Source organism: Lontra canadensis, unplaced genomic scaffold (assembly GCF_010015895.1).
Source record: "Lontra canadensis isolate GAN:19392208 unplaced genomic scaffold, GSC_riverotter_1.0 scaffold63, whole genome shotgun sequence".
Classification (NCBI taxonomy): domain Eukaryota; kingdom Metazoa; phylum Chordata; class Mammalia; order Carnivora; family Mustelidae; genus Lontra; species Lontra canadensis.
In genome coordinates this window covers 10,497,964-10,524,605 of record NW_022631057.1, presented here as the reverse complement: position 1 = coordinate 10,524,605, position 26,642 = coordinate 10,497,964, and the positions used below count along the sequence as shown (strand labels likewise).

Here is a 26,642-nt window from a genome sequence, read left to right as displayed (position 1 = left end):
CCCCGTTCATCTGCATCCGCCACACGCCTCTTGATTGTCTCAGCTTCGCCTTGCTATGTTATCCCTCCTTCAATTAAAGCTATTTCCCTCTTTTTATATGCAAGTACATCTGCTCTGTTATTACTTACCTAACAGTTCATTTCCTATGGCTCTGTCATTTTCTCGGGGTGGGGTGCGGTGGGGTGGGGTGGGGTGGGGTGGGTTTTATTTTGTAATATAAGGACTCTGGCTTTCTAGTTCTCTTACATGTAAGCGTATTTATTATAATCAGGTGCAAGCAATCTGCCTGTTTCATTTATGTCTTCTGGGTAAGTCTTGCCTAAGCATTTCTACATTGACATTGTGCTCTATTATAAATTCTTTTTTTCCTTCTTTATTATAATTAGTGTTTTTAAAAATGGCGTGTGTAGATTGGTCATCTCATCTATGAACTCCTTTTCAGGATAGAGGGGACATTAGAAAGGGGATGCTGGCTTACAGGGTTGAGAGCCAGGGCTCTACAGTGGCAGAAAGGACATTAGGAACTATCTACCCGTCTTTTTGCAGGCCTATAGAGGGAGGAAAGCATGCACCCGTGTCTATACAGCTGGTAGGTGAACTAGAACCAGGCTTCTGGAAGCGTCCAGCCCTATCCCAAGCCGAAATTCATCTTTCATCCTCCCTAGCTCAACCTCACTGTCCAAAGCTGGACACCGCTGGGGAAAAGGAGGTCGAAACCCTTTGTGTCTAGCTCCCCTGGGGCGCTTTTGCCCTTGATGTAACCCTGTTCGGCTCTCCCGGAGACGGCCAAGTTTTACTCCATGGCTTGCCGCCCCCTAGTGTCTAGCATGGGTACTAGCGCAAAGCAAGCTGACTTCACCGGCAGGATGAATTGAGTACTTTTCCAAAGAAAAACACGGATTCCGATTCTTCCCACATAGCCACCTCCCCACCACCAAACCAGGTAAGGAACCTGGGTAGCCCGAGATCCCAGTCCCCTATATAGTCTGAGTTTTGCGGAGGACTTGGAAGCAGCTGAACTCGACCTCAGGGCGCAGGAGTGGGGGTGCCGCTGGAGCGGCTGGAGGCGTCGCCTCCTCCAGGTAGGCAGAGCGAGTGTCAGGAGCCAGTGCCCTCTGGGACGACCCGGGAGAAGGGAGCCTACAACTTTAAGCAGCCGTTTGGGTGAGGAGTGGGGAGAGGGGGGGTTTGGAGAGAGGAGGGAGTTAATGATTCACGAGAGGCTCATTTCACAATTTACCAAGGGTCAGCTTCCTTGGACCATGCCCAGGTCTGGTCCTCTCTGCTCCTCACCCCTTGGCAGCTCCGACCCGGAAGGCCCCCCAGGCAGCCAGCGGCATGATCTCCATCACCGAGTGGCAGAGTGAGTGGAGGGGCCGGTGCCATGGAGGGGGCTGGGCTGGAAGGGAGGTTCCAGCCTGGGGGGTGGGAAGGGGGCCCCCCCGTGGAGATACCACCCTTCCCAGCCGGGATCTCTCGCTGGGGAGCCTGTAAGGCGACCTCTGGAGCCAGTGGCTGGAAGCTGCTGTGCTGGCATCCTGTGCAGACAGCTGAGCTAGGACCGGGTGTGACTCCCCTGCCTTCCAGTGAATGGGGCTGCTCAGGACCCCCAGGTGGCCAGACGCTGGTGCCTGGGGGAAGCAGCAAGTTCACCACCCAAGCTGGTCCCTTCCCCATCACGGTTCTGAGACCTGGGATGCTGCAAATGTGGACTCAGGAGGCCTCTGCCCATTAGGACATTTTCCCCCACAAACTCTCAGGGTCCCTTGTGAACTTGGGGCTCTTCCTTCTTCCTTCTTTCCCTTCTCCTTCTTCTTCTTTTAATTTTTTTTAAGTAAACTCTACCTCAAACATGGGGCTTGAACTGAGCCAGCCAGTGTCCCCACCTTGGGTCCCTTCTTATCAGAAACTAAACTCTACTCCTGTCCCCAAATTACTGTACCCTCACCCCTAAATATCCTTATCCTTCCCCTTCCTCTGCGGGGAGATGGCAGGGAGGTGGCCCACAGGCCTGGCAGGGCAGGGAGAACTGTGACTTAAAGCCTCTGAGCCCAGGATCTCCTCTGTGAACTGGTGATACTATTCATTCACTGAACAAATTTGTCTCCACTGTGTGCCGAGCATTGTGTCAGGCATAGAATATACAACAATATACTGAAGCAGAACAGACATGTTCCTGAGTACATGCTGGAGTGGGGAAACAGGTAATTAGCAGATAAAGAAATCAGTAGGTAGTTGGTCAGATGGGGATGGGTCCTCTGGACAATAATGAAACAGGGTAAGGAGGCTAGGGAGAGTGAGGTAGGAGGGGTTACTGTGTTATAGAGTAGTTAGGAAAGGCTTCATTGAGAAGGTACCTTTTATACAGAGACCTATATGAAGTAAGGAGGCAAAGCTGTGTAGCGATCTGGAGGGGAAACTCTCCCAGGAGAGGGAACAGCCAGTGCAAAGGCCCTGAGGCATTAGCATACTTAGTGTGTGTGGTGTGGCTGCAGCAAAGCCAGGAAAGGGGAGAGTGGTAGGAGTCTAGGTCCAGGAGGTCACTGAAAACTGAGGCTGTGTAAGAAGTTTGGTTTTATCTCCACCAGATGGGAAACGACTGGAGGGTTTTGTGCAGAGAAGCATGTGAGCTATGTACATTTTTAAAAGATCACTCTGGGTACCAGGTTAAAAATAGGCTGTAGAGGTGTGAGGTCAGCAACAGGGAGACCAGTTCTGAGGTGAGAGATGGTGGCAAACACCAGCACGGTGACAGTGAAGTGGTGGACACGCTTGAGGCTCAATCAGCTCTGAGAAAATTAGTGGAAGGTTTTGCTGATGGATGTGGGTGTGAGAGAAAGAAGGCAAGAATCCTGCCAGTACTTTTAGCCTGAGCAAATAGAAGAGTTGAGTTAGGTTTTAGGCATGTTGAGTTTGATATGCTAGTAGACATGAAGGTGAGATGTCAAGTAGGTAGTCAGGTATGTGAGTCTTGAGTTCAAGGTCAAGGCCTGAATTAGACAAACGTGGGAATTGCCAGCATATAGATGGTATTTCAAACCATGAGAGTCCATGAGATGAGCGGGGGCGCTTTTCTCAGCCTCCCTACTCCTGACGTTTTGGGGCAGGATAATTCTTTGTTGTGTGGGTCAGTCCTAGATGGCAGTATGTCTCACTCCCTGTGCTAACAATGGAAAATATCTGCAGATATTGCCAAATGTCCATCAGGGAACAAAATCACCCCTGCCCATCCCTCCAGTTGAGAACTGCTGACTTAGGGAATAACAATAGAAAAGGGAGCTGTGTCCTGAGTCTGGGGGCAAGCCAACATGTTATTAAGCCAAAGGGTGTTAAGTCCTATGAAAGGGAGAGATGAGGGAACCCAATTAAGGTCAGGTAATGGTGAGAGGACCAGGTTTCTCTAAGGAGCCTTAAGACCTCAAGGATGAGTATGCCCTAGGCAGATAACACATGGGAGGAAACTGCATATGCAAAGGCCCTGAGGCAGGAAAGCTCATCTTAGAAACAGTGATGAAGGGAAGGGAAAGGAAGGGAAGGGAAGAGGGGAGGAAGGAAGAAAAGAAGGAAGGAAGGGAGATGTGGTTAGAGTATGGTAGGTAAGGGGGATGGTGACAAGAGAGGAAGATGACCAAGCAAGCAAGGTGGGGGCCCATCTGGAAGCGTCTGTAAGCCAAGATGTGGCTGGGAGGATGCTCTTTGAGTGGAAGTCCAGTGGGAAGCCATAAAGGATCCTCAGCAGTGCACTAACAGGATCGGTTGTATGCTTTCCAAGACCCTTGACTACTGTGTGGGGAAGGACTATAGCCAAGGACTAACTAGAGAATGTTGTAGGAATCCAGGAAAGAGATGATGGTGGCTTGGAATTAAACAGTAAGTGTGGAGAGAAATGCACCGCTTTCAAGATCCCTCAGGCAAGAAGCAGCAATAAAACTTAGCTGTGGGTTGCACAGGGGAGGGATGGCAAGAGCAGGGAGTAAGACTCACGGATGGCTGCGGGGGGCGACATTCATATTCACTTGGGGAAAACCTGGAAGGGCGCAGGGTGAAGGAAGGAAGCCCAATAACTCAGTTTGGACCTGTTGAGTTCAAGATGCCTCAGAGAGCGAAAACCAAGTAAGCAGAGATGCCAAGTCAGCAGCTGGGTACGAGCTTGGCAGCTCAAAGACAGGCACGGGCTAGAAGATAAATATCGACATTGTCAGCACAGAGTGGTATTTAAAGACATGGGAATGAGTGTGAAATAGAAGGAGAAGAGAAGCGAGCTTGGGCTGAAGCCCTGGGCAACTCAAACCCCAAGAGGAAAAGAAAGAAGCAGGAGCCAGCGAAGGAGGCTGGGCTGGTGCGGTCAGAACAGCAGGATGAAAATCAAGGGTATGGTGTCACAGAAGCCCAAGAGAGGATGCTAGAAGAAGGGAGGGGCCCGCTGCTGACAGATAAGCGCCAACATCCACCCATTGGACCTGGGAACACAGACGCTGCTGTGGCCAAAGCAAGGAACTCCTGTGGATGGGCCTGGGAGTGGAAGTGGACGGGACTGGGTTGATTATAGGAACTTTTTTTTTTTTAAGATTTTATTTATTTGACAGAGAAAGAGCACAAGCTGGGGGAGCAGCAGGCAGAGGCAGAAGGAAAAGCAGGCTCCCTGCTAAGCAGGGAGTATGGGCTCCATCCCAGGACCCTGGGATCATGACCTGAGCCCAAGGCAAACGCTTCACCGACTGAGCCACCCAGGCGCCCCTAAAAGCACCTCTTCTAGAGCCAGATGACGGGTTCAAACCCTGGTTCTGCCAGCTCCTGTCTGTGTAGACCCGGGCAAGGACTTAACCTCTCAGTGTTTCCATTTCTGTTTCTGAAATGGGACTAACAGTGCAGGAGGGTTTCCTACATAACCTACTTCACAGGCAGTTATGAAAATTAAATGAGTTAATACATACAGAGTGCTTAGACTGTGCCTGGCACAGTGCGCTCACTAGCGTTAGCGGTCATCCCTGTCAATCACTGTTGTTAATCTTGAACGTGAACTGGGAGGCTCTTTCTCTTCCCAGTTCCCTCCTTCCTGTTCCCATTCCCAATTCGGTCATAACAATTCAGTCCTAAAGCCATCAGGCCGAAGGGGGAAAGTGCTGCCCAGAGCCGGTGGTAGAGCCCTCACTGGCTGACAGGTGTGTGGGGACCACCGTCTGCAGGCAGGGTGAGACCGGCACCCTGGCAGGGGTGGGGGTGGGGCTGGAGAGTAACTGTCGTGGTGGTGGGGGGGGTCCCAGCAGATGCCACCCTAATCTAGTGATGGAAGAAACACCAGCTCTGGCTGATCTCCAGCAGGGGGAGCGCTGCCCTATCTGTCTGGCTCCCAGGGTCGTTAGCTGCAGGCATTTCTGTCGCTGCCCTCTCTGCCATGCTTGCCGCCCCGAGGAGAACTTCAGGAGCGATCCCCGCCCTGGTTGGTAACGACTGAAATCACGAAATCACGAAGCTACTGGAAGCGAGAGGCAAAGGAAGGTCTACGGCTTGCGTATGAGAAACACGGTTTGCGATCCTTTTCTGGGAGCTGTTGTGTCCACAGCGCAGGGGACTCTGGAAGCCGTAGGCTGCCCCCAATCACAGGAAAATTCTGAAATTGCACCAGCCCTTGATGAGGAGTGGGGCGGGTGGAAAAGTAATAATTATGCAGGCCAGTAAATCACCGTTGCCCGAGAAAATAGAATAGAGGAGACAAGAATCCATGGCGGGGGGGAACTTGAGAAACTTAGGCTCTCTCTCCAAAACGAGTAAGAGGCTCTTCTGAAGTGTTTACAGAAGGGATATAGGGATGTTTTAACACAAAAACATCTACCAAAGGAGATAGAGGTGAAGTGTGTATCATTGGAATTGGAATCAATGACATATTTTTATGGCAGATGTAAGCTGATCACAGAAACTTTTAAAACAGGCATAAAAACTTAAAATGCCTTTGCCATTCAGATACAAGAAGCAGGCTTATGGTCTTCCTCCACAATACCCTAGTCTCTATAAACATCATGACAAAGTAGTTGTGCTCCTAGATCTTCAATTTATTGTCTCTGAGGATAAAAAAATCAAAAAACACAAAACAACCCTCTCCCCAAAAAAACCCCATGCAGCATGGAAAGACAGTGCAACCTTTGTGATGACCCAAAGAGGCAATATCCTCTGCTCAGTGTTCTGGGCTCTAAGAAATGTAACTCAAGCAGGTGTTCCTGGGAAGTAGACATAGGAAACCAATCTGTTTAGATCACAGAGGTTTGTCAGAAACAGGAGGCATCAGCCATTAGTAGAAGATGGATTCTGGGCAGCTAGACAATGTGTTGAGAGAGAGGATGTGGCCTATGGGTCCTAACAAAATCCAGCTCGGCCAAAAGGAGACCCAGTGATACTGGCATTTTTCTGTACTATGAGTTAAGTGAGGTATTGGTCTATAATCTGAATGTTAAATCTCATATATATATGTATATATTCTTCATATATGAAGAATACATATGAAGAATATATGTATATATGAGATTTATATGAAGAATATATATATATATTTCTTAAGAATTTATTTTTAAGTAATCTCTGCACCCAAGATGGGACTCAAGCTCATGACCCTGAGATCAAGAGTCACACGCTCTACTGACTGAGGAAGCCAGCACCCCTAATCTTATCTCTATATTTTTAATGATTCTTTTAAAGAAGTCCTTTGGCCTTATTTCAATACTGACACTGATCCTATACCTCCTAGGATCTTATGGAAACAGACAATGAAAAATGACCAGAAGGTAATGGGGTTGTTTCATTTTCCGTCTGTTGTAAACAGAACTTAGCCAGTAAGTCAAGTCTCAAAGATTTTGTTTTTGTCTTATTTTTACAGTTCTGCCTCTGAACAACCAGACCTTTAACAGCTTTTTACAACTATCCCTAAAAGCATGGCAATAATAACAATTTCATAGGTATCGTGAGGACCAATTCTAAAATGTTAGTTAACGAGTCCAGTAAAATTTTTCTATTTAAAAATGACCCGTATGTTCCCTTTAAAAAAATTAAGCCAACTTCAATTTCTAAAAATTAAGCCATTTTTTAAAGTTTATTTTTTTAGTAATCTCTACACCCAGTGTGGGGCTTGAACTCACAACCCCAAGGTCAAGAGTCACACACTCCACTGACTGAGCCAGCCAGGTACTCTTAAAAATTAGGCCATTAAAAAAAAAAAAAAGATTTTATTTATTTGACAGAGAGAGAGAAATCACAAGTAGGCAGAGAGGCAGGCAGAGAGAGAGGGGGAAGAAGGCTCCGCACTGAGCAGAGAGCCTGATGCGGGGCTCGATCCCATAACCCTGAGATCATGACCTGAGCTGAAGGCAGAGGCTTAACCCACTGTGCCAACCAGGTGTCCCTCAAAAATTAAGCCATTTTTAATAAAGTTATACATGTTGTAGTTTAAAAAGACACTCTTGCCATATCCCCATCTACCATGTAATTTACAATAAAAAGAAAATAAGGCATTCTAGCTATATGAAGTAAATAAAGTTGCAAGACTATACAATGTAAACTTGAAGTGGTACAATATCATCAGTAATTTTTTTTGAAGAAGGCAACAGAGTTCCATTTATAATACCATCAAAAAGGATAAAATAGGGGTGCCTGGGTGGCTCAGTGGGTTAAAGCCTCTGCCTTTGGCTCAAGTCATGATCCCAGGGTCCTGGGATTGAGCCCTGCATCAGGCTCTCTGCTCAGCAGGGAGCCTGCTTCCCTTCCTCTCTCTCTGCCTGCCTCTCTGCCTACTTGTGATCTCTCTCTGTCAAGTAAATAAATAAATAAATCTTTTAAAAAAAAAGATAAAATATTTAGAAACAAACTTAACCAAGGAGGCAAAAGACTTACTGAAAACCACTAAATGTTCCTGGAGAAAATTTTAAAAGACACAAATAAATAGACATCCTATGTTTATGGATTATAAGATTTCATATTGTTAAGATATCAATATTACCCAAAGCAATCTACAGATTCAGTGTGATTTCTGCCAAAATCCCAATGGCATTTTTTGTGGAAATAGAAAAATCCATTATAAAATGCATATGGAACCTCAAGTGACCTCAAATAGTGAAAGCAATCTTAAAAGAGAAGAACAAAATTGGTGGTTTCACACTTCATGATTTCAAAACTTATTACAAAGCTACAGTGGTCAGAACAGTGTGGGACTAGCATAGAGACAGACATATAGACCAAGTGGGTAGAATAGAAAGCCCAGAAATAGACCCAGGCAAAGATGGTCAAATGAGTTTCAACAAGGGTGCCACGACCATTCAGTGGGGAAATGGCAGTCTCTTCAACAAATGATGCTGGGTGAACTGGATATCCACATGCAAAAGAATGAAGTTGAACCTATACTTTACACCGTCTGCAAAAATAAACTCAAAATTTATCTTAACTCAAAGCAAGAGCTAAAACTATAAAGCTTTTAAAGAATACTTAGGAGAAAATCTTCATGGCACTGAAACTGACTATGATTTCTTGGATTGGATACCAAAAATATAGGCAACTAAGGAAGAAATAGTTAATTGGAATATATCAAAATCGAAAACTTCCCTGCATCAGAGGACACGATCAACACAGTGAAAAGGCAACCTATGGGATGGACGAAAATATTTTCAAATCATGTATCTGACGAGGGACTAATATCCATAATATATAAAGAACACCTACAACTCAATAACAGCAACAAAACCCCCAAACAACCATTAAAATGGGCAAAGCACTTCAATTGGCATTTCTCTTAAGATATACAGATGGCAACAAGCTCATGAAAAGATGCTCAACATTGCTCATCATCAGAGAAATGCAAATCAAAACCACAGTGAGATACCACTCACACCCATTAAGATGTACACTATCAAAAAAACAAAACAAAAAAAAACCCAGAAAATAACAAGTGTTAGCGAGGATGTGGAGAAATCAGAACCCTTGTGCCCTGCTAGTGGGAATGTAACTAGCGCAGCTATCCTGGAAAATAGTGTGCAGGGCCCTCAGAAACTTAAAAATAGGACCCCCATATCATCCAACAATTCCACTTCTGGATATGCATCCAAAGGAAGCGGAGGCAGAATCTTGAAAAGATTCATTCACCCATGTCACAGCAGCATTATTTACTCTAGCCAAAAGGTGGAAGCTATCCAAGTTCTACCCACAGATGAACAGGTAAATGAAATGCATAACAAACATACAATGAATTTTTTAAAATTAATTAATTTATTTGACAGAGAGAGACACAGCGAGAGTGAGCACACAAGCAGAGGGAGTAGGAGAGGGAGATGCCACAGGTCTCCTGCCGAGCAGGGAGCCCGACCCGGGGCCCCATCCCAGGACCCTGGGACTATGACCCCGAGCCGAAGGCAGATGCTTAATGAATGATTCTCCCAGGCACACAACATATGATGAATTATTATTCAGCTTAAAAAGGGGGGAACTTCTGACACCTGCTACAGCCTGGATGAACCTGGAGGCCACTACACTAAGTGAAATTAGCCAGTCACATGAAAACACTGTGTCATTTCTCAGATGAGCTTCCTAGAGGAGTCAGAATGATAGAAAGTAGAGTGGTGATTGTGAGGGGTTGGGGAAAGGAGAATGAGGAGCCAGTGTTTAAGGGTGACAGAGTTTCAGTTTTGTAAGACGAGAGTCCTGGAGATGGATGACGGTGATGCTTCCACGACGTGAATACGCTTCACGCCACTGGGCATACACTTAAAGATGGTTCAGTTGCTAAATTTGATGTGTATTTTATCACAATTTAAAGGGGGAGTTTAATTCAATTTAAAAATGAAGCAACACAATGAATTGTCATTTGTTGACTATCAGAGTAGCAAAGATAAGTAAAAATGAACAATTTTGCGTGATGCAGAAGGTTTCAGAAAAAAAGCAACTTCATATCCTGTTATTGTTACAACTCTTCCTGAGGGAAGCAATGTGGGGGAAAAAAATTATCAGAACATCAGAGATGTAGCCCTTGACCAAACAGGGGGTCCCTAATATCCTGCCCTTCTGCCCTTGGGCTCACTGGCTATCAGCCAACTCCTGCAGCTTCCAAGATTGCCCTGAGACATAAAGCAGAAACACACTGTACAGGGTAGGGTGGGGTGTTATCAGTGTGGGTCCAACCTGGCGCAGAGCTGCCCAGTCGTGGGACTGGCATTAGAGAAAGCCCAGGGGCGTGGAGGGGTGAGTACCCGAGGTGCAGCAGCGGGAGGGAAGGTGCAGAATGGGGCAGCAAGTCCTAGCTAGGCTGTAGACTCCCGGGTGAGCACATTTCTTTTGTTTTTCCAATCCAGTGTGAGAGGTCATCTTCTGACAGCTGGGGACAAGACAGAGAAGGAAGCACACAGTGTGAAGAGTTATCTAGGAGGGCAAACCTGTTGAGAAATCAAGCAGGACAGCTGGGTCTAAGCATCCATGGCTCCCAGCTGCAGGAGGACAGCACAGGGGGGACCCAAACCTGACCATGATCTGGCTCATGCAACAGTAATGATGCTCATGCAAGTAAAGGGAAGCTGAAGAGAGAAAGCAGCGAGGAAAGCGCGAGCCACCTAGCAGAGCCGTGGTGAGGACAGAATGCCCTGAGAACAGAACTGACTAGCAGTGCGCAGACGCTAAACGTAAATCTGTACCTTTCCTTTCCCTTCCTGTCCCGTCATTCCCCAAAAGCACGGAAGCTGAGATCCCTGGGTGGAAATGGAGCCACCCCAACCCCCACTCCTCAGAGGGCAACTGTCCAGTGGCAATGAGGGAAACTTCCAGCACCCCATCCTGAACCCCCCCAAAGCCCATCCCACCCCAACCTGCTTGCCCATTGCAGAGATTGGTGTGGGTACCACTGGCTTCGGCGTCTTCTTCATCCTCTTTGGGATACTGCTGTACTTTGATTCGGTGCTCCTGGCCTTCGGAAACGTGAGTTCCCCAGCCTGTGTACCTCCCCCGCCAACCTACTTGAGGTCTCTCTTGCCTGGAAGGTCAGCCCCAAGTTCGTTCAGATCGTGCCCATCGGGGGTCAGCACCATCAAGCCCAGGTAGGTGAGGGGCCCTGGAGATGCACAGCGAGGCGTGACAGAGCATCTTAGGACCTGGATTCTTGTGGCAAGCTCTGGGTGAGGCCCTGTAGCTACCCAGACGCATCGGCCACTGTCCCTGCCAACAGGATCCCCCCGTCTAGTGATAGAGACATAACCTGCACATCTGTAACTGGGAAGGAAGACAGGGGCAGCCATAAAGTCGTAGCGAGATAAGCACTTTGGATATAAAACAAGGTGCCTGGAGAAAAGAAAGCACACCCAATTGTAGAGGGATGAAAAGGAATTTGGAAAGGAAATGGGTGTGAAGGGGGACGACGCACTTCCAGGCAAATGAACAGGCAGAGAAAAGGTATGGAGAAGGGGAGAGAGGTCATGGAACATGCTGGAAGAAAGCCAGAGGGTTAAATCTGATGGACACCTAGGCACTCCTAAGGGATCTATTAGGAGCCAAGCTGAAGACAGTGGGCCAGACAGTGGAGCCCCGGTGGTTCCGTGTGACTCCGGGTATGGCTGCCTATGTCTCAGGGCTCACCTCCATAAAATGGAGAAACTCTATCTATGCCGCCTTCCTTTCGAGGTGTGATGAGAAATGAAATCATATACGAAAAAGCACTTGGGATCCAAGAATTGGGTGAGCAGCCGGAGACCAAGGTTCTCCTTGTCCATCTACCCGTCTCTGGGCAACTCCGTTCCCAACAGGCAGAAATGACCCAAGGCTCTGGGAGTTTGCCAGTTTGTGGGGTCACCTCTCTCTGAAGGGTTCCTCCTTGAAGAGTTAGCAAGTCCTGCCCCATGTCTGATGCGGGGTGCCAGGCCTGACCCCTGACTCCCAGGGGGGATTGGTAGGTTTGCTCTCATGCATCTCTCCCTCCCTCCCCCTGCAGCTGCTCTTCCTGACCGGCCTCTTGTTCATCATCGGCTTGAGGAAGACATTTTCCTTCTTCTTCCAGAGGCACAAGCTCAAAGGGACCAGCTTCTTCCTGGGGGGTGTGGTCATTGTGTTGCTGCGCTGGCCCCTCCTGGGCATGGTCCTGGAGACCTATGGATTCCTTAGCCTCTTCAAGTGAGTGTGGGTCTCCTTCCCCTGGAGGAGCCTACTAGGGCCTCTGAGTAGCTAAGATCACCCCTCCCCAGGTCTGGGCAGCACGCCTGGCAGGGTGTGCAAAAGCTGGGACTTTATCCTGCAGGTGGGAGTTGTGGAAGAACTGAAAAGGCAGGAGGGGCATCAGGCAGACACTTTCCAAGACATCCTACTCCAAATTGGAGGGATCGGACCCCCCCATCCACAAACACTGAGCACCTGCCACATGCATGGTACTGTGCCTGCCCCCAAGGAGGAGACTCAGGGCCTGCCTTCAAGTTCAACAACCCAGCAGGGACGAAAGGCAGTGAACTAGCATCTCCCCGGCCCTTCATATGCCCCAAGCGCACTCACTATCATCATTGCACTTTGACGTCCCTACGACCCACTGTAGGCCTGCTCTCTGCAGATAAGGAAGCCAGCTCAGAGAGGCTGCCCCCTGCCCAAGGTCTCACAGATAGTGTGCAGAGTTTCCGGACTGGACCCAGCTGGGCCTGGCTGTCGGCCCCACATCCCTCATCCTGGCCTGCTGACAAGTGAATCGGAAGTCAGCAGGTGTGTGACCACTGCCTGGGCCAAGGGAGGTGTCCTGGAGGAAGCAAGACCCAGGACAGGTCCTGAGGACAGGCAGGCTTTACGTGGGGACTGGAGGGTGTTTGAGAAGGAAGGAGAGGATGCTGAGGAAGGAGGGGCGAGGAAGAGAAGACCTCCAGTGTCTCTGGGGACCCAGAGGACAGGGACCAGAAGAAGCATGGCTTATGGAATCATGGGAAGGAGCCGGGGTCAGGACCCCGGGTTCTCATATGGCCTTCTGCTTGCTCACTGCACCCTTGAAAACACCTTGATGAGCCCAAATGCCCCAGACCTCTTAGCCATCTTATAAAGTGGTTTCAAAAACCTAAATTTTCTCACACACACTCTGCCATTCACTTACTTAATGTTCAAATATGTCATCATTCAGTCATTTATTCAAATAGTCAGAAATGTAAAAAGTACCTACTGCGTGCCAAATCCAGAGCTAGGTGTGGGGCTGTGGGGCTAAACCAGGAGAAGCTTCCCAGGGAACTCACAGCCTAGTTGAGAAGACAAGTTCTGACAACAGGGACCGTCTTCTGAGGGTTTAGAAGCATGAGCGGGGCCCCCACAGAGTCCGTAGTTCGAACCAACAGTAAAGCTTGACAGGGTCCCCTGTCAACAGCACTGCTGGGGGGAGAAAACCAAAATGGGAGCTATACGGGATGTCGGCGATGCTAGGGAACCTCAGGGAAATGAAGCCCAAGGAAAGAAGTAGCCAGAATTCAAATTTCTAACCCCCTCACCTCTGCACACACGCATGGCTCCCTCCGCATGCCGACCTCAGTGTCTCCAAGCCCATTGAAGGATCCCATACACGTGCCCGACCAAGCCTTGCCAGGGCATGTCCGAGAAGAGTGGGGGTGCCGAGAACAAAGGGTGGCTCCACACACGGGCATGCCGAGATGAGGGGGACAGTCCGCGCGAGCGCTGCCTCCAGCAGCCGCCTGTGCCTGGAGCCCAGGAGACGGGTAGCCGGCGGTACACACCCAGTCCAGAGAGACAAAGACAGTCACAGTCCTACACACGAAAGCTTCCCCAACATTTCTTCATATAAGGCCCTATGACATAGATACTATTCTTATTAACGCCGTTTACAGCTGGAAACTGAGATTCAGAGAAGTTAAGGAATTTGCCCAAGTTTATATGGCACCAGGAAGTGGCAGAGCCAAGATTTGAACCCAAGGAGCCTGACTCCAGGCCCTTTATTCTTAACCTCTCCACATGGTTGTCTCCCCAAAACCAGAGATGCAGATCCAAGCCTGCTCCCAGCGCCCAGGGGCCCACTTTCTTGGGAACCAAAGCTGGAGCCTCTGGGTGGACCTCAGCCTGGACACCCTCTCCCCTGGCCCCCAAGGCCGTCGCTGACCCCCTCCCCACCCTCTGTTCCTAGGAGCTTTTTCCCTGTCGTCTTTGGCTTTCTGGGCAATGCCTCCAACATCCCCTTTCTGAGTGCGGTAAGTGAATAATGCACGTGCTTTGGGGTGGAGTGGGGGTCCCAGATGAGACTGCCGTCCCGCGTGGCAGACCCCTCCCCATCTCCCCTCAAACCCCTTTCCCCAGGTTGGCCAGCCTCAGCTTCCCTTCCCGTGCCCACACCGACTCTGTCCGACAGGAGCAGCTGAGGGGAGGGGCCCAGGAGCATTGCTCCTGAGGCCTGGGTAGAGAGGAAGCTGGCTCTTCATAGCTCCTTATTAGAGCCAAAGAAACAGATTCAGGGAGTCTAGGTGATGCAGCCAGAAAGTGCCAGAGATTTCTGGAGAGCTGGCGGAGTCAGGCCCAGGCATGGAGGGGATGCATGACAGCCAATGACAGCAGCGGCATGTGGCAGATTCTACTCTCTCCTTGGGGCAGGCAGGGGACAGTGGTCCCCAGCCACTGCCCCTCCCTTTCTCTAAAGCATATTTTCTGACAGAACAGGAGCTCCCTGAGAAGCTCGGGGAGGCCCTGCAGCCAGCTGGCTCATCCCCGTGGCCCCCCTCTCCCTATCTGCACTTGGCTCTGTTCCCAGCTCTAAAGGCCCACTCCACAAAGATAGAAATGGAGTGTGCTCCTTGCTCTTTGTCTGAAGTAATGATTCTTGGCTCCCACAGCTGTTCCGGAGGCTTCAGGGCACCAGATCAATGGTCTGAACAACAGAGATGAGCTCCTTGAACTTGGATCCTTCATTGAGGGGGCTGAAAAGGAACTGGGGCCCGCCCCCACCCTGCACTGGCTCATCTGCTGTCTCATACCCAGACCTCTCCAAGTCCAGAAGGAAGGACGGAGTTGAATGAATGACCTCAGATCCCCAAGTCAGCTCACAAAGCTGTTGGCGCAGTTGGGAGCAGAGATCCAGGGGGCCCCCCACGGAGACCGGACTGGGGCTGGTATCACAGCCCGGCCCATATTTATGGGAGGAAAGCAAAGATTAAATCCCCAAGCTGTGTGTCTGAAACTCAAAGTCACCGTCTCCAGCCTGTCAGGTCCAGTCTCTGACTCAGGGCAGGCCGATGCACAGCATTCCTCGGAGTGAGGGGCAGGCCTGCTCTCGGAGGCTATCATTTTTACCCTGGTGGTTAACAGTCCTAATGAGTGAGATAATATGTTTGTAAACCCCTGTTAGCAGCAGGCATCAGACAAGTGTTGGGTATTAATCCCGCACGCTGGTGGGAAATGCTACTCAACCATTAATTAGGCAGATGTGGGCAGAGCGCACTCGCCAGATAGCCCCCGTGCTGAGAGAGCTTCCTGTCTGAGGGTGACCATATGGCCCCTGCCTTCGGAGAGCCCGAGTCTGATGGAGGAGACATTCTCTGTCCGGGGAAGCCCCTCGGCCCAGGGTAAAGAGTGTTCTTGCAGGCCTGGGAAGGACACAAGGGTGCCTCGCAACACGTACATTTAGTAACCGTCTGTGAGGGCCCTGGGTGTCTATACTGAGCACGGGAGCGGGAAGCCCGTGGCTGCCTTCGGAGCAAGGTATGTGGTGATCACAGAGCAGCGTGACCGTGAGACGTGCAGGGGTCCCTGGAGAAGCAGCATCAGGGGCTGTACCTGGAGGTCAGCTCTCTGGGTTTCCTGGGCACATCCCATGGACATGCAGCTTCTAGAGCCGCCACTTGATTTTGCTTTCTTAGTCCCCTAGGTCAGACTGTGCCTTCCTCTCCCTTCCGCCCCCTTCGTTACGCTGCCTTCGTACTGGGTGCTCTTGTGGCTCTTGTCTGGAGGGCATGAGCCCCCCTTCTCTTCCCCCTCAGATTGTCTATTTCCAAGTCATTTGGGGGCAGAATGGGTCTCCAGCTAAGTGGGTCTAGGGCGAAGGGAGTGAGGAGGATGGAAGGACCAGTGAGAATCAGAAAGCCAGCCTTGGAGGGCTTCTGGAGGAGGAGAAAGAGGCTGATTTCAGTCATGAGAGCCAGGCTGTGGGAGGCATAAACGCTGGGCTCTCTGAGGGGTCCAAGGGGGAGGAGGAGGCAGAGGTGGGCCTATGCCTGGAGACGTCACCTTGGGCTTTATAAAACGGACGTGATCAGGCCACTGCTGAGTCCAGCTCCCCTCTCTGTGGTGTTCACCCTCCCAAGTAGCGCCTGGAGACCCCACTGAGCTCCGACCCCACCAAACAGAGCCGAGGTAGGTGCACGGGGTGGGGTGGGGGGCGGAAGGCATCTGCACTTGGAGAAGGGTCTGTCCAGCCCCAGTGAGGATCCCCAGGGAGGAGCAGGAATTTCCTTCTAAGACTGACAAACCTATCCCAGGCAGGCAAAGGGGGTGCTGATCTTTCCTGATTTTCACGTTGGCCAGATGATTCTGGGATGTCTCCGTGAATACCCTCACATTTATGAAACCAGGACCTTGGGGATCCCTTACTGTGGAAGGAATAAAGATAGTGAGGGAGCTCTGGCTGGGATGAGAGGCCACAGAAGCATTTGGAGCAAGCAGGGGAACCCCTCAGGGCTCGGGGAGTTCCATAGGACTCCTCCAAGCAGTTCTCCCAACGTATGGATGGTGAGTACAAATCAAACCAAAGCCCCCAGGCATTGTGCTCGCCCCCTACACTGAGAAACGGGGGTTACCACCCCACTTCAAAAGCTTTCCTACCACGCCCGGAATCTATTACCCACTAGGTATAAAGCCTGCGGTGGGGGCACAAAAATTGTCCACAGCTGGTCAGCCTCTCCGGCCCCGTGAAAGGTGATGGTTCTTTTCCAAACAATTCAACTCTACCACGTGTGTTAAAGGCTTCTGTGCTGGGAAGTGAACTGAGAGGAGTGTGTGCGTGTGTGTGTCCGTGTTTGCGCGCATTCTCGCCTGGCCAGGTGGTGGTATCTACGAGGAGGAGGAGGAGGTGCTACAGGTGGGAGGAGCTTGGAAGAAGGAACACTAACCTAACCACACCGCCTGCCCACCCCCCACCTTCCCCACTCACCACCATGCTTCTGCAGAGCGGCCAGAATGCTTCATCTGAAATGCAACACACATGCCCCCCTCGGGCTCTGCCTACTCTGGGATAAAGCCCCCCTGTGCCCCTCCTCCAGCCTCACCACTGTCTTTCCTCCCGCAAAGCTCCGGGGCTCCCGGCCCTCCCGGCCCCTGTGGGACAGCTCCCGCGCCTCCTGCTGGAAATGCCTTCCTTAATCCTGTATTCACGCCGCAGATCCGAGCTTCTTCAGAAACTCAGCTCCGGAGCGCCCCCTGTGGCAAAGCTGCCGCCCCGCTCCGGGGTGAGCTCCAAGGGCTCCCCCAGCTCCCCGGGTACCCACACGCCCCCTATCATTTCTGGTGTTATTTTGAAATGATCGGCTAAGAAGACTCAATTTCTTGAGCTAGATCTTGGGGAGGGGCTGGAAACGAGCAACCTTGTGTCTTAGCACACCTGTGACCACCACCGCCCCCCAGCACCTAGAAGAGCGCCCAGCTGGTGCGGTGATGAGGAATGACCTCTGCACTAACCTGGACTGGGCACATGCACGGCCTGAAGCCATAAAAGAAATGGGTTTACACTGCTCTAATGATCTGATCCTGCCTCTTCTCTTTAGAGTACGTGGAGAAAGCCTTGTCTGGGTTTCAGAGCATCCCAGAATCAAAGTCTGTAAGGAAGAGCAACCGAGGGGATAGTCGGTGACCAGCCTGATGCAATGCTCTTTTTCACAGAGAAGCAATATGGTCCAGAGATGGGAGTAACTTGCTCACGCCCCACAGGGAGTGGGGCAGAGCTGGGGCCAGGCTTCATGTTCTTGGTTCCACTTCAGCAGGCTTCCTCTCTGCCCCATTCCCAGGTCCTGGAGAGGAATGGGGGGTGGGGCAAGAACAAAAGTACAGACAGGTCTGAGCAAACCATTAGCAGCCTTCGGGCACCTGTGATAGTACCTCCCCTCCCACTCGCCATGCCCCGCCCCCACCACCACAGAGGCAGGTCAACACCCTTTTTGTCCAGCCTTTGGACCTGCCTCCCCATCAGTTTGTCTTTACTCATGTTTGTTGGACAATCTCAGAGTGCCGGACGACTCTTTCAAAGGCAACTCAACCTGAGAGCTGGAAGGGCTGGGGTGGGGGCGGGGCCTGAGAGGGAAGGCGAAAGGGACCTAGTGAGGGCTGGGTTCGCAGCTCCCATCTCAGCGGCCAAAATCACGAGGTCAGTTCAATTCCTATCATCTTGGAGTCCATGAAGAATAGAATAAGGAGACAATTGACCCGATGAATCAGGGAAAGGTTTTTTCTCTTCCTTGTATTATGGACAATAAGACAATTTAGTGACAGTCCTCAAGGCTTATGTGAAGGGCTATGAGGGAGAACAAGATGATTTCCTCTTTCTTCCTTTTTTTCTTGAAAAAATGAAAGGAATGGAGTCTCTTGCAGCAGGAGGGAGCTGGGCCAGGTTCTGGAAGGTGCAATCTCACAGGAGAGTTGGGCACAGGAAGTCCAGGATGTATCCAGAGCCCTGCACAGAGCTCCCAGGCTCCAGAAAATGTCTGGACCTCAGCGCGCTCCACTCAGTGGAGCTCCTTGCTCTGCTTGACTTCATCCCTCCCTCCTCACCCCTACACACTGCCCCTCACTCTCGGGCTCTCCTCTTCGCTTCACGTTGGGCTCTGTCCCCAACACCCAGCCCACAAAACCATGCACCTGGCTTATTCCCCTCCCCCTCCCTCTGTCTCAGCCTCAGGACACTGACAGGACCTGGGCCTCCTCACCACGATGAACTCACTGGTCTCGTGGCAGCTGATGCTTTTCCTCTGTGCCACTGTCTTCAGAGAAACATTTGAAAAGGAGGCACCCGTGGAGAACCCTGGACCGACAGGTATGCATTGTCTGGGAGGAAAGGGGGGAGTTGTTGCAAAGGAGAGGGAGGCTAGTCTATTGATGTGAGTTTCACACTGCATTTAATGGGAACCTAAGACTAACCCATGCAACGTATTTGGGGACCCCATTAATCTTGCAAGTAAGGGATGGCTTACTACGCTCTCTGGGCATCCGTGGGCCCCCCTAGGTTCAGATGCTTGTTAACCACTGAGCTCCTTCGTGGTCTTCTCCTACTGCATGCTCTGCTCTACACCAGCCACCTGTCTGAGCAGATCCGTTGGGGAGGAATTTACTAGGCAAGTTTCTTTCATCAGTGATCTCGGGCCCTTTGTGGGGAATTGGAAAAAAAAATTAAATAAAGACTTAAACAAAAGGACAGATCCTCACTACCTGTCAACCTTATGAGTCCATGTGTAACTGATTAGCTGGAGAAACTGAGGCCCGAAGATAAAGAAGCCTCCCCAAAGTCAACCAAATGCCGCAGCATCCCAGCAGGTGTGGGAGTTGCCAAGAGTGTGTCTCTGAGGGGCACAAGCCGGTCCCCGAGACAGAAGTTGTGGGTTTAACACCGCTTGGGGGTCAGTTTCCTGGGCAAACTAGCACGGGGCTTAGCCTCTCCGGCCCGCAGTTCTGCTATGGAACTCGGAGGTACCCTCTACACACCGGATACCATCCAGCCCGGAAGATAGCCCAGAGCAAAGAAGGTGTGGCCCTGTCGGGGGAGGAGGGGGTCCTTGGCCAACAGTGTCTTTTCTCCGGGATCAGGTATTCTTTCTGGCTGAGCGAGGCTCCCCCACAGAATAACACTCCCGCAGCCCCAGGGACGTTGACCTGTTGGCTCTTTCGGGCAAATGGCTTTAGGTGAGGCCAGAAACAGTATAGCCTGAGCAGTAATCCTACCGCAGGGATGATGGGCTTAGCCAGGAAGGAAGCCATCATCCCTCCCGGGCCTCAGGCAGGCCGAAGCAAGTCAGGAGGGGCCTTCTAGAAAGACGAGCATTAACTCTGAACCACGCCCACACTCCTCTTCTCCAAAGTATGCCAAGGCATTGAGGAGCAGGGCCCAAAGCCAACGACCCCCCCCCCAACACACACCCACTCACACACCAAGCCTCATTTCCACTAATCTCGTGCCACTATTGGCTGGGGTTCTTGTCTACTCGGAGCTAGCGGCACTATTTTCCTGCCAAAAATTAGAGTGAACTTAACAAGCCTTTTGCATGTGAAGTGGGTTCCAAATTAGCCTTGTTAGCCCTCAGCATGAAGGGGAGAGATTATACCGACAGTGGGGGAGGTGAGCAGGTCAAGGTGACCCAGATCATTTCCCATTCTTCACGGAGTCCTCCTGGAGCTTATTAGGGGTCAGAGTAATTGGGGAGGGCTATGGGGCACAGTGGTCCTACTTCTGCTCTCATTTCTGTAACTACAAGCTGTTCGTTCACTTTTATATATTTAATAAGCATCTGAGGCCCTACTGCAGGCACATCACTGTTTCAAGCACTCAGAGAAAGAGCTGAATGAACATGGCTCCCACCACCCCAGGAGCTCCCGCCGTGCAGGAGCCCGATGCAGAGACAGGAGGGAGGGCCCGGCAGGGAGCCAAGAGCGGCAAAGCTGAGTGTCCAGCAAATACTGCAGGCTTATTTCCAAGCTCTACCGCGTTTGCTTCCAAAAAGGAAATAATTTAATATAAAAGATGTTTAAGATCATCCTGGAAAACCTTTGAAACCGAAGCTGTGTAGAAAGAGAGAGGAGCCATCCGAGCTGAGACGGCAGGGTCCTGCCTCGCCTTGCGCTCTGGGTTTCCTAAAGGTCAAGGAAAGAAAGGCAAGCACAGGTTAGGGACGTGAGCCGGTGTTGCAAAGCCGTCTCTCCCGGGGCCCTGGCCTCATCGCAGCCTCTCTCTGTGGCTCTGTCCTAGGCCAGCGGCTCGGACCCCAGGCCCTCCTGGCCCCGTGGGAGCAGAGCCAGCGGTGCGCCGAGAGGAAGGCAGCCGGGGCTCAGTCCAGCCCGCGGGGGGCTTCGCTGTGCCCGCCTCCCGAGAGCCCCGCGGGGCCCCAGCGGCGGGGCCTGTGCGCCCCCCGCAGCCGCCTGATCCCCGCCCCCCGGGGCTCGGTGCTGGTGCAGCGGGAAAAGGACCTGCCCGCGTACAACTGGAACTCCTTCGGCCTGCGCTACGGCAAGCGGCAGACTGCGCCCCCCGCGAGGCTGGGCGGGGGCGCCTGGCGTGGCTGAGCTCCCGGTGCAGGTGGGGTGGGGGAGGGCGTGTACTTCAAACCCGGACTAGGGAACCCGGCTTGCGGGTTTGGTGGGACGGTAGGGCAGTGGGAAGGGGCCCGGAGTTTCCGTCCGGAAGTAATAAAGGGAAAGCTGCCGACACACAGTGATTTGTGGCTAATTTCTGCGAGCAGCGCAGATGAGATTGTTTTCCTTCTCTCCTCGCTTGGATCTTTTGCTGATTGTAAGATAGCTTTTCGCCTTATCCAGCACAGATAACAGTGCTTTTCGAACTAGAGACTCGAAGGACCAGATTGTTTTTTTTCCCCAGTCTGGGGCAGATCGATACTTACAAACACACGCAGCGAATCACTAAAAAACTGAAATTTTTTTTTAAATAACTGAAGAGAAACCCAAACTGGATGCTGTTTCGGTCTTTCAGCAATATCAGGTTTCTGTTAAAATTTCTGAAGCTGTCTTCTTCATGCCTAGGCCTCTCTGATTGCCCACAGGTTACAACATTTTGCAGAGGGCCGTGAGCCTTGGCCCTCACTCTGAGCAGCACTGATCTAGGCCTGGGGGAGACGGCGTCTGTATACAGCCAGCGGGACAGCTTGATCTGGAAGACGATGCCAACCACTGCCCTGTCCGCAGCCCCACAGTCAGACCGCCGCTGGGGCGCTCGGACGGAGGCCCGGATGCCCCACTCGGCATGCAAGGGGGTGTCAGAAATGGCCGGGCCGTCCATGCCCCTCCCTCAGGGAAAGCCCCGGATGGGTCCAGTTCTTTACGTGTATCTCTTTTCTGCACCCTTGGATTCACCCAGAGGGCTGGGCATGTGGTAGCCCCATTTTCGCAGGGGAGAACCCTGAGGGTCTGAAAGATACATAACTCCCTGAAGGCACACAATCCCTGACCAGCGAGCCTCATCAGGCTCCCAACACCAGCGCCTGGCTCCCCTGCTTTACAGTCAGCCCTGAGACTCCATCTGAGCCAGCGAGGCCCAGACATCGGAAAGGCCAGTGTGCCTTGTGGGGACGTTCTTGGAGGCCCCCCAGGAGAGCTGGGGCGTTGGTTGCTGCAGTAAGTAATAGAGGCTGGTCAGTAGGGAAACTGAGAGGAAATCCACCCCTCCGCCCACAGGAAAACCCAGCCCTATTAGGCAGCCCGCACCTACTCCTACCCTGCTTGGTCTGGGATGGAACTGTTCTTTCCCAAAAGGATTATGGGGCCACCGGCATCCCGTGAAGTGCCCCAGTGTTCCACCCATTACAGAAACCAGGACTCCACTGAATGAAGGCGGATGCGTTGCTATAGCAATGAGATAGGCTGCCATGGGAACAGGACAACCTGCCCCACCCCCATCTCTACCCTGAAACCGTCTTCCAGGATCTTTCAAATTATCCCTGCTGCGGTGAGCTCCCTCCTAGCGCCGCAGGACAGGGCCACGCGGTTGGTGTTTCCAAGGCCCTTCCTCCCCCAAACAGCCTTAGGGCGCCTCTCTGTGCCTCTGGGAGAGGAGTCTTATCAACACCTATCTGAGAAGTGAGTTATCCTATTCTCTCTGACCCAGGCCCCTCTCTGAGGAAGACTGTGGGTGGGAAGAGGCTGAGGTTAGGCAGCCCCGCTTTACGAAAGTCCCTGCGGAGCCCCCCTCGTCCTTCCTCACAGCCTTAGGTTTAGGCAGATAGGAGATAAGAGCACGCATGTGTGTGTGTGTGTGCACATGTGTGTGCGTGTGCAGGCACGGGCGTGCTGCTTCAGGGAGAGGCTCTGTCTTACAAGAAGCAAGCCTGTGTGTGTGAAGAGGGCGTGTGGAAGGAGTGAATATGAGAACCACGTGCACATTCAGACACACGCGTCTGTGTGACCCTGTGTGTGCTCTGGGCCCCTCTAACTACACTCCAGGCTTTATCAAGTGCCCCCCAGGACGCCTGTTCTAGCTGAGTCAGAAGCCCAGCTTCAGCAGGAGGGGAGCTGGTCCCCCGCTTCTTGCCCCAGGACTGCAGCCTCGAAGACTCTGGGCTTTCCAGTTCTTTGCCCCGTATCTTGGGACAAAGGGATCTTCGGTTTCACAGGGTTCCCAGCCTGACTCTGCTCACTAAATTGGAAGGAAGGTTCAATGCAGGCTGGAGGCTGTGAGGGGCTATACACATTCCTGGTCCCAGGGGCTGCCATCAGCCTCTCCAGACTTTCTGGGTGAGCCGGGATTGCTAGGGCACGGGAGCCCATGGCATGGAGGTAAGCCTGCCTAGGGCACTCACACCCATTCCTTCCCGGGATCTCTGGACAGTCCCCAAGGGACCAATAACCAGCAGAGTCTGGGCTGGAGGAAGGGAAGGAGGCAGGTCTCTTCCCAAGTTCCATCCCTTTGGGGGAGCCCGTTAGAATAGCAGGGAGCTGGTCTCACATCCCCATGGAAAGGCATGGGGGGCAGGCACGTTTCTGCCTCGAGTATCACTCGTCCTATATTGACAAGGAACGGGCAAGTACGTGCAGTGTGCTAGGCTGCCTCCTTCATCCGCACAGCAGCCTCATGAGGTGCGCAATGTCATTCCCTTGGACAAAAGAGAGAAACTAAGGCTGGGGGAGGGTAAGGGGCATGCCCAAAGTTACAGAGCAGAAAAGCTCCAGAGCTGAGGGCTCGGTCCCCCACATTCTCACTCCAAACACCACAGTCTCCCTACACACCACCATGGTCCCTTTCTCTCCAGCCCTGTTGTGCGTGCGGCCACCCCTTTCCCTGCATGATTTGTCTTGGGGAGCAGGGCTGGCAGCCAGTGTGACCCCGAACTGATCCCTCTCCAGCTTTTTTTAGAAGATTTATTATTATTATTATTAGAGAGATGGAGAGAGAATGCAAGTAGGCAGGGCGGCAGGCAGAGAGAGAGAGGGAGAAGCAGGCTCTCTGCTGAGCTGGGGCTCAATCCCAGGACCCTGGGATCATGACCTGAGCCGAAGGCAGAGGCTTTAACCCACTGAGCCACCCAGGCGCCCCTGTCCAATATAGTCTTAACTACTGTCCTTTCGGTGTGTTACCTCCACAAAACCTTTAAAAAGTACCACTTTAGACACATGGCTGTCTGCTCCCTCCCAAAGCCCCTTACGAAAGACACCAAAGGAACAGAGAGGTATGAATTCTCAAGAACAAAGAGAAGGGACAGAAAGCCGCAGCAAATGAGAAATAACGAGCAGATTTTGAAGATGGCAAATAGACAAAGGGCTTGGCAGAATGAGGGAAGCTGCCCACCTCAACGCCAGCCAAGGAGGTTCCTGAGGCATTCCAGGACAGTCTCAGGACTGGGAGGTGCGGCGCTGAATTCTGGACTGAAAATGGCAGAAGCAGCATTGGGCGGGGCGGGGGGGGTTGCTGGCTGGAAATCTGAACACAGAGCACTCAGACTTCTGCGTCCCCCTCCCCAGTCCACACAGCCAGGCTACGCCCCGGGAAGAGGCTAGAGCTTCGTCCCTTGAGGACACAGTGGAGACCTTGAGTCATGGGAATACAGGCACCATGAGGTTGGAGCTGAAGAGGGTGGCTAAAAAGACAGTGTGAAAGTCTGAGGATGTCTGTCCTGCCCCATCCCAAATCTCTGTTCCCAGATGTAGGTAGCAAAGTGTTACCTCGCCAGAGAGAAGGCCCCAGAGAGAAGACCTCGGGTATGGACATTGGAGGTGCCTGTCTTCATCCATCTGGGCTGCTCTAACAAAATAGTATAGACTGGGTGGCTTAGAAACAACAGAAATTTGGGGGTGCCTAAGGGGCTCAGTCAGTTAAGCGTTTGCCTTTGACTCTGGTCATGATCCCAGGGTCCCAGGATCGAAGCCTGCACCAGGGTCCCTGCCCAGTGGAGAGTCTACTTCTCCCTCTGACCCTGCCCCTCTTGTGCTCTCTCTCTCTCACTCACTCTCAAATAATTAAATAAAATCTCCAAAAACAACAACAACAGAAATGTATTTCTCACAGTTCTGGAGGCTGGAAGTCCAAGATCAAGGGGGCCCAGATTCACTCTTTGGTAAGGGTCCACTACCTCGTTCATGATGGCTGTCTTTTTGCTGTGTCCACGCATGGCAGGAAGGAGGAGGGACCGCTCTGAGGTCTCTTCTCTTAGGGGACTAATCCCATTCAAGAGGGCTCTACCCTTATGACCCTATCACCTCCCATCACTTTGGGGGGTAGGATTTCAACATATGACTTTGAGAAGACACAAGCATTCAGCCTACAGTAGTGCTCCAGAGAAAAGCCAGCTCAGAACCCCCATCTAAAGTGGGGTGACCTGGCATAGCCTGCTGTGCACACTGAATTTCTAGGCCATGCCACCTGACTCTCAACCATGAACCGAGAGCCACAGAGTCCTAGGGATTTGTAAAAAACCTCATCTGGGTGGAGACCAAACCAAAGAAACACAAAGAACACAGAAACATCATTTAAAACAAAAAGCAAACCAACTGGTCTGTAATTAATATCCTCAGGGGGCATAAGAGAGAATTCTACATCCATAAAACAAGTAGTGGATGTAATAAACGAAAAATAGTCAAGAATTAGAAAAGACCCTCGGAAGTATAAAATATAGGAGAAAAAAATGCGTAGAAAAATTGAAGAGTTGGGAACCTAAAGTTAAGGAAATCTCCTAGAAAGTAAATTAAAAAAAAAAACAAAAACCCAGGAGAGGAGAGCCTGGCTGGCTCAGTCGGTTGCGATGCCTTAAAAATAAAATCTTTAAAAAAAAGAGAGAGAGAGAGAGAGAGAACTCAGGAGATAAAATATACAATACTTAGAAAACAAACAACTTGCAGTATGCTACTAATGCGAGTTCCAGAAGAGAGAAGAGAGCATAGGAAGGAAGAAATGATCAAGGAATCAAATGCAAGACAGTTTTCCAGAACGAACGGAAGCACATGGATTTCCAGATTGAGGGCACGCGCTGAGCCCTGGAAGAGACCCACACCAGGGACCCGGGAATGGTGGCCCACGCCCCCAGAGATAAAGCCACCGGAGCGACTAGACTCAAGAGTGGCACCAGACTTGTGAAAATCTGAAAAACAACTTCCAATTTCAGAGGGAAAATATATTTCAACCTAGAATTCTATTCACACCCAAACTAGAAAGAGGAAGCGTGGAACGGAAACATTTGTAGATGAGCCAGGCCTGGAAGCGTTGACTTGTCTGGCACGCTCTCTCGGAAAGCTCTAAGCGCATGCTCAGTTGGCAGAAGTGCACCCCGAGGACAGGAGCACCCCCCACCCCCAGCCTGGACGCAGTAGGGAGCCGCCAAGAGGGCCCCAGGCCACGGTGTGCCGCCAGGGGGCGCCTCGGTGGCTCAGGCGGTTTAGTGGGCCCACTCTTGGTTCCAGCTCAAGTCAGGATCTGAGAACAGGAGCGAGCGGAGTGGGCTTGAGATTCTGTCTCTCCTTCCGCCCCTTCTCCCTCT

At 51.5% G+C, this 26,642-nt stretch overlaps 2 protein-coding genes across 3 annotated transcripts; both read left to right on the top strand.

The window, feature by feature from the left end:
• Window positions 1-1,256: 1,256 nt before the first annotated feature.
• On the top strand, window positions 1,257-15,157 carry GOLT1A (golgi transport 1A). 2 transcript variants are annotated; one of them, XM_032878089.1, is made up of 5 exons: window positions 1,257-1,363; window positions 10,847-10,938; window positions 12,011-12,123; window positions 14,108-14,171; window positions 14,808-15,157. In XM_032878089.1, the coding sequence occupies exons 1-5, from the start codon at window positions 1,339-1,341 to the stop codon at window positions 14,844-14,846; spliced, it is 333 nt and encodes a 110-aa protein (XP_032733980.1). In that variant the 5' UTR covers window positions 1,257-1,338; the 3' UTR covers window positions 14,847-15,157. The 2 variants fall into 2 exon arrangements, with proteins under 2 accessions (XP_032733980.1, XP_032733979.1); XM_032878088.1 differs by having other exon boundaries at window positions 11,945-12,123.
• Window positions 15,158-18,392: 3,235 nt separating this feature from the next.
• On the top strand, window positions 18,393-21,228 carry KISS1 (KiSS-1 metastasis suppressor). Its single transcript, XM_032878356.1, has 2 exons — window positions 18,393-18,991; window positions 20,915-21,228. Exons 1-2 carry the CDS (start codon window positions 18,889-18,891, stop codon window positions 21,226-21,228), a joined length of 417 nt encoding a protein of 138 aa, XP_032734247.1. The 5' UTR covers window positions 18,393-18,888.
• Window positions 21,229-26,642: the final 5,414 nt, after the last annotated feature.

Excerpts from the sequence above, each read along its gene's own strand:
- GOLT1A (XM_032878088.1), top strand. The coding sequence starts at position 1,339 with ATGATCTCCATCACCGAGTGGCAGA. Across the intron at positions 1,364-10,846 it reads CTCCATCACCGAGTGGCAGA|AGATTGGTGTGGGTACCACT; the intron begins GTGAGTGGAGGG and ends TGCCCATTGCAG. Across the intron at positions 10,939-11,944 it reads TGCTCCTGGCCTTCGGAAAC|CTGCTCTTCCTGACCGGCCT; the intron begins GTGAGTTCCCCA and ends CTCCCCCTGCAG.
- KISS1 (XM_032878356.1), top strand. The coding sequence starts at position 18,889 with ATGAACTCACTGGTCTCGTGGCAGCTGATGCTTTTCCTCTGTGCCACT. Across the intron at positions 18,992-20,914 it reads GGAGAACCCTGGACCGACAG|GCCAGCGGCTCGGACCCCAG; the intron begins GTATGCATTGTC and ends GCTCTGTCCTAG.